Here is a 12,336-nt window from a genome sequence, read left to right on the forward strand (position 1 = left end):
AGATGTAGTGCAAGAAAATGGAAACATTAGGGCAAAAGTTGGGAGTTATTACGACTTAACAATATTACACGTATTTAGTACCGTTGACGGTGAAGTTCTTCTTTGAAATGTAAACAGAGAAAATCCAACATTTTGAAGACTTGCAGCTTTTATTTAAACACATACGTTACAAAGGGGGGTGGTTACACATGAAACTAAAGTATTTCTATTACAGCTATAATTAATAAATTGTCACAAAATAACTAACTCCTAAAGGCAATGATGGACTCATACTTTTAATGTTATTAGTCAAACCGTAACACGTCGTTTATTTATTTCTTTATTGGAGTGAAATTGTTGCATTTGTCATCCTGGTACCCAAGGGAAGAGCTCACGGGCAAACGATTAGATTGTATTGCAAGGGCAGACCTTGGCGATCGGATGTTGATTACGCTGGGGGAATCTATCGCGAGGTGGGAAGTAATGAGAATGTGTAGTGGCATCCATACGATTGTAATTATCATTGTACTGATCATCATAACGGTCATGAAATTGGTTCATTTCTCGCATATCATCATCTCTTAACAAAAGCTTACCATGGTAACCTGACAGTGAACATGAATGTATGTCATCGAGCGTATCGGTTATTTGACTCAACACTTAACATTGTAGTTAAGACATTGCTGCACTAAATATTCTGAATGTGTTTTTTTTTGTCTCTTTTAAATGTGTTATTCTACTTCATCTGCAAAAGAAATTCCTGGTAAGAAAGTTGAATGACTTAATTGATGCTTTAGCTCTTGTAAACTACGCGTCATTTCTTGGGCGACACAATTAGCCATTGATAAAAAAAAATAGAAATTAATTTAAACGACGAATAAAGTTATAACGAGGCTGTTTTTGTCTTTCAAATCTATTCAACGTTAATCTGGGGCAACTTGTAATCTCATTACGGGGGACGCATTGTGTACACATATATATAGTATACACACATTTCGCATGTAAACTAAGTAACATTTAAAATGTGATCTTGCATAACTTCTCAACAGAAGCCAAAAGGAATAATATATAATTTAGTAATCATGATGATTTAAGCAATCATTGTGCTTGTGTTTGGTCGTCATGCTTGGTTATACGGGCCATGGCGAGGTCGCCACTTTCTTATAAATATTCAGATTTTGATTATTGGTGAATGGCTACAGCTGTTGTTGTAATGTTTAAAATGTGCACTGCGTGGCAGATGTCTATTGGACACGGTGGTATGACCGCGATGACCCATCTGGAAATGGAGACTATGAAACCCTGCAGCAACTGAGACAAGAATATCCTGGTGAAATCTGCCTCTCTCCTTTAGCGTTAGAGGTGAGAGGAACGTTGCTTGCAAGCGTCATTAATTTTTTTACTTAAAGGCCAATGAAAATGTGCAACACACACAGTGGATAGTTAAATGTGCAACATACACAGTGGATTATTAAATGTGCAACACACACAGTGGATTATTAAAATCAATCATATGTTTTTTTTATTCAAGTCTCACAAAGGATATAAACGATTTTCGACGTTTCGGCAGCCTGACCTTCAGAACATATTTACCTTTACAGAGATAAAATGTTGAAATAGTTTATGTTTGAGGTGTTGGTATATCAAAGCCTGTCATTATTATTTTTAAAGTAATTCATTATACATGTTTAGGGAGGCTGAAGAGCACGGTCACCAAAATTCAGGCCTCACTGCCCACCCCAACTCTCCTGCATATTGAACTACAAATTAACTCGTTCCACGCTGCACGCACCCGATTATTGTTAAACACGTGCCACGTGATGCACTAACCAATCAAGACTGTCTGCAGGACGTGTTCCACTTGTACGCACACACAGAGTACGTGTATATACACACATGTAGAACACGTGTGCTGTACATGCTCAGACACTGAGATATCGATCTTAGTATGAATCGGCTATGAATGCTGGCAGCGTTCATTTCTTTGCGCGTCACGTGGGACGTGTTTAACAATTATCTGACGCGTGCAGCGTGGAAGGACTTGACTTGAATTTTTACGGGTTGCTCGGACTGGAGTTTAGAAAATCCTGCTGTAGAGGGTAACCGAATTAATCATTTAAATGGCGTACTTGCACCCCGTCTGTTTCAATACCTGTCGCTTGAATGCAGGCTGCTCAAATTCCGATTGGCCAAATAGGGGAGGGGTGAAGATAAAAAGGGCGTTCTAGGCACCTTTGAGTGGAAGAGGAAGTTTCTCAGACTGCGTTCCTGGCTCAATAAAGAAGCCCTTACGTTACACCTTTGGCATGGACTTCTTCACTTTATAGTTAATACGTTCAACTGTGGTAACGAGCTCGTAACTTAAATGCGCAATGTGTACACACTCTGGCGACAAACAGGCGATGACGCTGGACTGGACTCCTGCCGATCAGACTGGGACAGGTCACCGTGAATAGCACAACAGTCGGGTTTTATTGCGTGAACATTAGGCAAGTGGACAACGAATGCCTGGACTACCAAGTCCGTTTCCTCTGCCAGGCAACCGGTGAGTCTAGAATGCTTGTGCATTACGCAGTGGTACCCATGTCACACACGTGGAACACTTTCTTTTTTGTTTCTATGTTTGTAAAAGAAACGTAGAATGGATTCATACCACTAGTATAGTGAAAGTAATTGCATATTGTAAAATATGCCATTTTTATGTTGCATGAATGGATTCATTGTATTAGTTTATGCGAGTAAGAAACTTTCAGCCTTCAGTTGTTTTACAAGAAGGACCCACGGGATGGCATTGCTGAAAGGTCCAATTCACTACAGGGATTTCTTTTTTGGGTTATTTAGTTTGGAAGTTTTTAACATCAACACCAAGAAGACGTAGTAATTTAAATGCACTCACGCCACCATGATGCACAACAGGAACCTCTCATCAAGACGCCCGTACATCGGGCAAACAAAGCGTCAGATGGTGAATGCCTGAGGAGTGAGCTTAAACCGAGTGAAACAAGCACTGCAATTAAATAGATACCACAATCTAAGAATTAACAGGACACCTAGTGTTAGAAACAAAGTGGGTAATACAAACGGTGAAAGTGAAAATGTAATCAAAACAATCAAACACCCGTATATTGCAGGAATTGGCTAGATATTTATAAACTTTGATAAAAATGGGAGTGAGACCTGGCATGGTACAGCACAGAATACAACACCTTTTGAATCGTACCAAAGAATACTTTAAATACCCAAATTAGGACCCGGTCAGTCTACCTGATTATGTGCACATGTGGCAAATGCTATATTAGCCAGACGGGATGAAATAGCAACACGAGAGTAAAGAACCCCAAAGGGTCATCGAATACAGTTAAAGGACATCCAATCAATTGTGATAACGTTGATGTTCTATATGAAACTTGTTATTGGCAGACTACTTAGAGAGTAGATTTGAAATAATTGAGCAAATAACAAATTACATTACCCACATCTGAGGGAAGCTCATGTTGTGGCCGAAACGTCGTGAGAATTGTATTTTATTATGTTATATTTTTATTATTTTATTTTTTCCCTTCTACGTGACTTTACCGAAAGAACTAAGAAGATGAAGCTTATGTTGCTTTTGTCACTGCAGGAGCGTTTGATTTCTATCATTTGGCATGTTCCTCAGCACTATCTTAGAGGTAGATTCATGTAGCCTGTGGCACATCACAAATATAGAGTTTCAGGCCACAACTAGGTCTGAAAAATAAACTGGGGTGATTGCACAACAGATGCAAAGAAGTGCCAATGTTACGAATCTAGTGGAAAGTTATCAATATTTAGTTAAAACTAGATAGTTTAAAAAACGAGAGTGCTTCTGATGTCCTGATACTCTTGCGACAGAAGCCTTCAAATGCGAAATATTTTGAAGTGATGTAGGGCTCATAAACTACACGCACACTTTGCGATGATCAGGGTCCACAACAACTCTGCCCATCCGAGGGCCAAATTACTGAAAAAGCAGAGTCTAAATTACTCGACGGATGATTCGGACCTACTCTAATTCAATATTTATCTTGACTCTTTATTTTCTGTAAACGTGTCGCAAGCAATAAACGCCCAGAATTCCTTACGGTTATAGTAATTAATAGATGTGGAAAATGTGCCAACATTTTGTTGGTTTCCGGATTGAAAAAATATCAACCTGACTTTCATCACGTAACTTTGCAGAGTCGCCACAACTAAACTGCACGTCTCAATATCCTCGAGCTGAAGATCCCACTGGAAAAACTGAGCTCACTCAACCTCTCACCGTTGGACGTCCACCTGGAGGACGCCTCGTGTCGTGGCTTCTTCACGCAGCAGTACCTGATCCTGCACAGTGACCTGCAGTCCTGTGGCACCACGGCCGAGGTATGCCGACCGGGACCCCGCGATCTGAGAACTCCACACACACACACCTGAGTGTGAGGGATGGAGGGGGCACGTGTGCTCTATGTTGTTCTCCCTCTCCCCAAGGCCCACGGCGACACCATCGTGTACTCGAACACGGCGTATGGCTTCGTGTCGGGAACCACAGCCAAGAAACTGCGCATCCCCATTCACTGCTCCATCGATTCACAAGGGAATGTCGTAGCGAGCTACTTGCCCAGGTAATCCAAGCCACATTCCGATATAAATGTAGTTGAAACGAATTTCTTAACTAGGTCGAAAAATCATGCATATGCATGGGTTCTGTAACACTTTCCAACTTTACAAATCAATTTAGGGAACATACGTGGGTTAAATACATGAAAATTATTCGAAAAATAAGCGGGCTTGGGTGGGACACCTTGAAAGGAGGCGTGGTCACTAATGGTTAAGAATAGTGATGGAGCAGGAGCTGAGGAATGGACGCCCACCACAGAGATAGAGCGATGAAATTGGCTCCTTGTTCAGGCGCCAGGGGGGTTGTTACATCGGATGAGGATTGTCAGAGATTGCGACTTGGGCTGGGCCTTCAACGACTTGGGCTGGGCCTTCATTGATGATGATGTATAACGTTAGCGTTCGAGAACGATAAGGTGACATAATGTGACAAGCGATGTTGTGAAAAGACGTCTCGTAATGACGTCATCCAATCTGTGAGCATGGTGTGTGATGTCATCTCTAAGGGAATAATGGTAAGCTAAGCCTTTATGTTTGTTTAATTCACAGCTGCCCGCAATCGTAAAAAACTTTTCATTTAATTACTTTATATTGCATCATCTTTATCCATAAGTTATAGGGACACCTCCATTACCAGAAAACAGATGAACAAAGGTACTGAAAAGTCGAGATAGATTTCTTCCTCACTGTCAGTCCTAGAATACAAGTTGATGATAATTGGCTTGAGTCTGCAAAAGAGGAAGCTGCATTAATCTTATCACAGCTACCAGTCATGTGTATATATATATATAAATTATTGTGATGAAAGTCATCATCCACCATCTATCCACTATTAGATGAAGGCCTTTACAAGACTGCCCAGTATCTCACGGCCTTGCAATTTATCTGACTCCTGCACACGAGTTTAATTCTTTGCTTCCACATCCACGATAGACATACTCCTTCATTTGGCCTCCACTCAAGTCGTTAGTCTCTATCACCAGACATTCATTCTTCCAAAGCCGACTTCTCTTGATAGTATATTCTCTAATCCATGCATCCCTCTGCATGTGTCTCAGTCTAAATTACAGGAATCTCCCGTTCTCTCTATACACTTTTTAGCTTTTGTCCTCAAGAGGAAATCCTTGTGCACGAGTGTCTTTTGTAAGATTCTCCTTCTTAAATGTTGGGACCCTCTCTTTCTCGCACTGCAGAGTGCATGACAAGTACAGCTCGGGCACCTTTGACCTGAGCATGGTGCTCTACATGGACCAGAGCTTCAGTCAGCCTATCTACTCGTACCCATTCGAGGTGGACCTCGGAGCCCCGATCTACGCGGAGGTGGGTGAGATGAGCTCATGATAAGACAGTGATTCGGTATCATGTCATGTCACAGTTAAAACATGTGCTACAGACCTATGTATCAGCTCAACCTTGAACAATACAACCTCGTCACTGATGAAGAAGCTTGGACAGCTGACTGGAGTTCACAAGAAGTCACAAACAACAAACACGTCCTCGTGAGAGACACGACAATGCAGAAAGATCCCTTGCTTTGATCTTCCATGAAGCTTCTGGGCCATGACCACTTACATCAACATCCACCAATAAGACAAGTAAATCAAGAAAAAGTATTTTTATCGTAAAAGCGCAGATGTAATGATGTCTGTATTGATCACTCCACACATATCAAGGATACGTGGTACTTTTAGAGACGCTCCAGAGGCCGTGGTATTCACAACACTTAGAATCTATTCCATAGTCAATTCAAATACACATTGACCTGCTTGTAACTGTTGCTACCTCTCATCTACTTCCTCTTCCATGGAGCCCCCCCTCCTCCAGGAAGAGTTCATCTGTGCGTTTTCTCACCAGGTGCTTCTCAACTCCCCCACCAACGACCTGCTGCTGTTTTTGGAGACGTGCAGAGCCTCCCCCTTTACCGGTGCCGACGACAGCGACTCCTACTTCATCATTAGAAATGGGTACACGGCTGACTTGGCTCTCCGTTTGTAAGGTTGAAGGCCTAGGGCTGGGATAACCCAAGCGCCAGCCATCGCACCTCATCACAAATCTACCGATCCCCAATCAACAGCCATCTTAATTGCTTAACGTGGTGACCTGGACACGGGTGGGTCACAAGGACGGGAGTTTAGGCAAGCTCCTTCTTCGGTGGCCCAGAACTGGTGAGAGGCCTACTCCAGGCTGTTAGATTAAGGCTGAATATGGTGGGAACGCTACCACGTGTATTGACGATTATGCACACACTAAATATAATTGAGATATGTAAAGCGTGTTGACGTTATTCTCATAATAAATTAATCTTCACTCAATTTTAAATTGAATCGCATGTGATACAATGTGTGTGCAATAAATACATCTCGTTCAATAAACAGGACTACTTGGCCTGAGACATGTCACCTTTAACACCTCCTCTATGTCGCCTGTCGCACGGAAATGGTGGACCTTCCCTGGCTGCCCAACACATGGCGGCAGGAATTGATGCAATAGTCCGTGAGCACGAGCGCACAGAGAATGAACACAGATAACTTGAATTTGTTTGTGACGGCACGTGTTCGCGGGGCTGTAGATGTCAAGAGGAACCATCCTACGTCAACTACTTCAGTGGCGACAACAAGAGGCAGCATTTCAGCTTCCAGAGTGTGGAGTTCTCCAATGGCTTCCAGGTAATATTTGTTATCCATGATCCGAGATTTATTTCATTTAACCTCGGTGGCCTATTCAAGATCGTGCAGGGACAGGTTATGTTTTGTTCAGAAATTGTATCACTTCAGACAATTTGCCCGAAGGCGGCGACCCTCTAGGTAGACCAATAATCTAAACTACAGGTTTTACGGTATGGATATGTTATCATAACCTTAAGCACTAGCCTTGGTAATTATCACTGTAAATTCGTGAACAACTAGCAATCGAGAGCAGAATTAACAGCGGCAATAATAGGATCAGAGGGCAGCTGTACTTTAATCACTTTAATTTTGACGTTGAAAATGTTCAAAAAATATCTCGCATCAATCGGTTCCATCCTCATTTACCTTCTGTAGTTGTTTTAAATGTGACAGTTTAACAAAACATAATTATCAATGCAGCTGGTCGATCCTTAGTGGTGGAAACAATGTGAGAAAAAAAATCTATTTTAGCAGTGGTCATGGCCAATTTATATTGTTTTATATGGGACGTAAAGATGTCAAAGTTAACAGGGCCCAGATGCCCCTCAACTTTAACCCCATACTTGGAATACCAGGGAAAAGCAACATTCAATATGGATGCATTATAGGAATGTCACAAACTGATAAGAACAACCCATTTTATTTATCACAGAAATGGTAATCAGTCTGGTTAACAAAATATGAAGTTGATATTGGTCTAAATGCAACAGTTAGACAAACGGCAGTGGAAACTAAAAACCAATTCAGTAATTTCACAAGTAATCGCCAGGTAAATAGAACACTTGAGTGTAATCTGGCCAGGTGGCTCGGCAAGTGGCACGCAATTGAAAAGTAATGAGTTCAAATCCTGGTTAGGGGTTGACAGCCCATGCATAAAATTGTTATTGTTGTCATTCCATTCAACCTTTTTGATGGTGGTTACTTTTGTGAAGAAATGACAATGGCGATATGTTTACCGATGTTCTTCGCAGGTCTACCTGGAGTGCTCTGTACACATTTGTCACATTTCCAACCGGAACTCGACATGCCAGCGAGGGTGCGTGCGCGCCAAGCGGTCCGTGCGTGACCTCGTCAGCCGGGAGAAGCGTGCCGAGCACAACGTGGACCTGTCTCAGGGCCCCCTGCGGCTCCGCAAGTCAAGGCAGGGTGAGCATCCTCCTTACCAGTCGGCCAAGCTCCATTGTGCCGTCTGACATGGCACCATGGCACAAATCTGGTTCGTAAAAGTTAGGATTGGGTAGCAGACACCAGATTTTTTGGAAAACGAGAGTTGCTCTCAGGTCAGACCTTGATAACTCAAGAGACCAGGATCGTCTCATTTGCAAGAGTGGCTTCGGGCATTAGTCTGCCAGAAGAGGGTGATGATTGCAACATACATAATGCTAATTGAGTAATTTGTGGATATTATACAAATTTGGACCTCAATGCTGGCACACGATGGCCCACTCTTGCGAATGTCATCAGGGGCTCTTTAACGTTCAACTGTGAAGCAAACTTTCCGTAATATTGCGGCTATTACACAGTCATAATCCAGATGGCCGCTAGATGTGAACCTGTACAATGTCACATCACCGTCAAAGGTCAGAAGATTAGCGCTTACACAGGAAATGCTAAATCAATGAAACAATAAGGATCATGCGAACATCGTGAGATATTCATCCAGCAGTGGATAAACAATGGATAGTGATAAAATTATAAAATTTTCATTATTAATAAAAAAAAAATTACGTGGAAATGGTCTTTTTGATTAAGAGACGTGAAGATACATTTCCTGCTACAGGGCAGTCTTTAATGACAGTAAGTGCAGTTTTAAGTTATAAAATGTCTAGATACAATGCCTTCATGTCAACCATGGTACCATTTCAGGTTTAATGTGAACAAATATGCAATCGCAGTCCACAGGTAAAATATCTGAATCTTTATTTAGACTGGAGGAATCCGATGAGCTATGAAGCTATTTTTCACAGATGTCCAGTAGAAGAGGGTCGGCAAGTTAAAACAACAACAAACACAAATAAGATGCTCTTTGGTTCTCTCGGTAGAGTCACGTAGGTATAAAATAAAATAAATTAAATCACGACGTTCAGGGCACAACACAAGCGTCCGTCATCAGGTGGGACAACCACAGCAAGAAACAATAGCCCCTTTTGCCCACTTCAGTAATTATTTCTTTCTGTGGTTGTCCCACCTGATGACGGACGCTTGTGTTGTGCCCAAAACGTCGTGATTACATTTTATTTTATACCTACGTGACTTTACCGAAAGAACCCAAGAGTATGGAACACTACAGCCACGAAAACTTCTAATAAAAAAAAGATGGAGAAGAGTCTCACTTACACCTCTCTGTTGGCCGGCTTGTGTGCTTCCGCTGGCGTTTCCGCGCCCTCCCATCTAACCGCAGCTTCTGGGGTGCTGAGCTCGCTGGCGGGCATGGTGTACGCCTTGGCCGCCGCCCTGGCCATCGCTGCCGTGTGCGTGGCCGCGGTGAACGTTTACCGCCACCGTGTCGCAGGGCCCGAGTATCACCACGTCGTCACCAACGATGAATTCGCTACGTGATGGACACGCTTTTTACACTTTACTACTTGCCATCGCTACATAGCCTCTTGCATGAATCGCTTATGGATTGTGTAAGTGATTGAGTTTGTTTTAAAAGGGCTTTTACAAGGCTAAGGTGAATTTTTCTTTATCGGAACCGTGAGATTAATCAGCAATGTGGATACTGCATGTGCTTTATATATTTTTTATGAACTGCAGTAATGTTGAAATTCGTTAATTGAATTATTTACTTGTCGAATATCTTCATACAGAATAGATACTGCATTTTTAAATGAAGACTATTACAATAGTTTACATATTTGGCACACGCAATGAAGACGATCTGTATGCTCTTTGGTTCTTTCGGTAAAGTCACGTAGGGTAGAAACAAAAATCACGACGTTTCGATCGCAACACAAGCAACCGTCATCAGTCAGAAAGGCACAGCAGCAGTTCTGTCTTTTTGCCTGATGACATCCACCCTATGTCCTTCCTTGTTGAAGAGATACGTAGATGACACTTTCCTCATTTGGCCACATGGCCTGCAAGCATTGAACCAATTTCTCAACCACATTAATTCCATGCACCCATCCATCAAATTCACCATGGAAGTGGAGAAGGATGGTAAGCTACCATTCCTGGATGTTTTGTTTGAGAACAGACTTGACGGCTCGTTGGGACACTCTGTCTACAGGAAATCCACCCACATAAATTCCTATCTGAAATCTGATTCCCACCACCACCCGGCACAGAACAATTCCCTCATCAAAACACTACACCATAGGGCCCACTACATTTCTGAGCAACACCACCGAGCCAGTGAACTGGAACACGTACACCAGGCACTCAAGATGAATTGGTACTCGGATCGCATTATTCGCAAAGCTGTTACTCCAACCATGGAGAAACAGCCCTCTGAGATGCCAATCAATACCATCACGTTACCCTATATAGCAGGTGTTACCAAAAATATTTCCAAAATCTTAAACGTACACAAGATCCAGGTCCGATTCAATACAGTACACAAAATCCGTGATCTAACCCCATCTGTGAAGGATGTCATTCCTGACATGCAATATCCTGGAGTCTACAAAATAAATTGCACCTGTGGTGTGGCTGTTACATTGGAGAAACGAAACGCCATATCTCGGACCGTGTTCGCGAACACAAAGCAGATCTGAAACACGGCAGAACCAATACCTCTGCCGTAGCTGACCATTGTTATAACGTTGTGGGCTCACATCATATTGTTTTTTCCGAGACCGAGGTACTCTGCAAACATTCGGGCTACTATCAAAGGTTTGTTCATGAAGCCATCCAGATATATAAACATAGACATAACTTCAACTGAGAAGATGGATACAATTTGAGCAATCATTGTAAATATGTTTTAAACCAGGTAAAACCCTAACTGGTTTGTATTGGTTGTCGTCTATCATATCTGCCGGATACTACTACACCACGCAGCGCTCGCCCTCCCCCTACCCCACGCCCCCACCCCTCCCTCTCCCCCCTTGCTCCTCCCCCTTTCTTACCTATATAACCTCTTACCACGGCAACTCTCTCTCCCACTTCGGCAAAAAAAAATATTGCTCTGGTTTTCCCACCTGATGATGATTACTTGTGTTGCAATCGAAACGTCGTGATTTAATTAATTTTATTTTATATCTACGTGACTTTACCGAAAGAACCAAAGAGTATGGTTTCCTGCAGTCACGAAAACTTCAATTCAAGACGATCTATATGCTTTGAGAATGAGATCATTAGTATAATTTATGTGACTTTTGACTTCCAGGGCCTGATTAATACATTTCTCACGTTTGTTAAAAACCTTAACTCATTCCCGCAAACATTTACTGTTTTCCTTCGTAGGAGCACAATTGTGTATTTGCAAAAATCTATCAATGATAAGATGTTTTGCGTAAAAATTGTCGAAGTCACATTGCTGCTTCTGGTCAACGAATTATATGATGTAATACTTTATAACATGAACCGGTATAGCCAAATGCAAATGGAATCGCAAATGCATTTTTGTATGCTGACTTCAAAATTTAAGGGCACCATGGTCTTATTTTTAATGGTTGTTATAATGACTCATTGAAAGACAATTACATATTGAGGACTTTACAATGATGAACATGATTGCTTCCTACTCTTGTAACAAATAAAACAATGGTATTAAACAAGTGCCCGTTATTCATAGTCTATCGTCCCATCATCAGCCATGATAATTCACTGCTGAATGAAGGTCTCCCCAAGCCATCGCTATCCCTCACGGTCCTGCGTGTATTTTATGCTTGTCATTCTGTTACCAGTTTTGTCCACCAATGTGCCTTGCCCAAGCCAACTTTATTATCTCAAGGGATTAGAGAAATTACATGAAGTTTATTCTTTTCTCGTGTTTGCAGCCAACATAGACATGCGCCTACAGTAACTAACATTTTCTTGGTTCTTTCGGTAAAGTCACGTAGAAGGGAAACAATAAAATAATAAAAATAAAACATAATTTTTTTTATTGCTTCCCTTCTATGTGACT

At 41.9% G+C, this 12,336-nt stretch overlaps 1 protein-coding gene across 3 annotated transcripts; it reads left to right on the top strand.

The window, feature by feature from the left end:
- The first annotated feature begins 1,234 nt into the window (after window positions 1–1,234).
- LOC133341193 (CUB and zona pellucida-like domain-containing protein 1) lies at window positions 1,235–11,908 on the top strand. 3 transcript variants are annotated; one of them, XM_061549657.1, is made up of 9 exons: window positions 1,235–1,341; window positions 2,379–2,524; window positions 4,180–4,362; window positions 4,468–4,601; window positions 5,790–5,916; window positions 6,451–6,560; window positions 7,166–7,262; window positions 8,234–8,408; window positions 9,664–11,908. In XM_061549657.1, the coding sequence occupies exons 5-9, from the start codon at window positions 5,830–5,832 to the stop codon at window positions 9,819–9,821; spliced, it is 627 nt and encodes a 208-aa protein (XP_061405641.1). In that variant the 5' UTR covers window positions 1,235–1,341; window positions 2,379–2,524; window positions 4,180–4,362; window positions 4,468–4,601; window positions 5,790–5,829; the 3' UTR covers window positions 9,822–11,908. The 3 variants fall into 3 exon arrangements, with proteins under 3 accessions (XP_061405641.1, XP_061405634.1, XP_061405649.1); XM_061549650.1 differs by having other exon boundaries at window positions 4,180–4,601; XM_061549665.1 differs by lacking the exon at window positions 4,468–4,601.
- Window positions 11,909–12,336: the final 428 nt, after the last annotated feature.

Source organism: Lethenteron reissneri, chromosome 2 (genome assembly GCF_015708825.2).
Source record: "Lethenteron reissneri isolate LAM-NWPU_2019-01 chromosome 2, ASM1570882v1, whole genome shotgun sequence".
In the NCBI taxonomy this organism is placed as follows: domain Eukaryota; kingdom Metazoa; phylum Chordata; class Hyperoartia; order Petromyzontiformes; family Petromyzontidae; genus Lethenteron; species Lethenteron reissneri.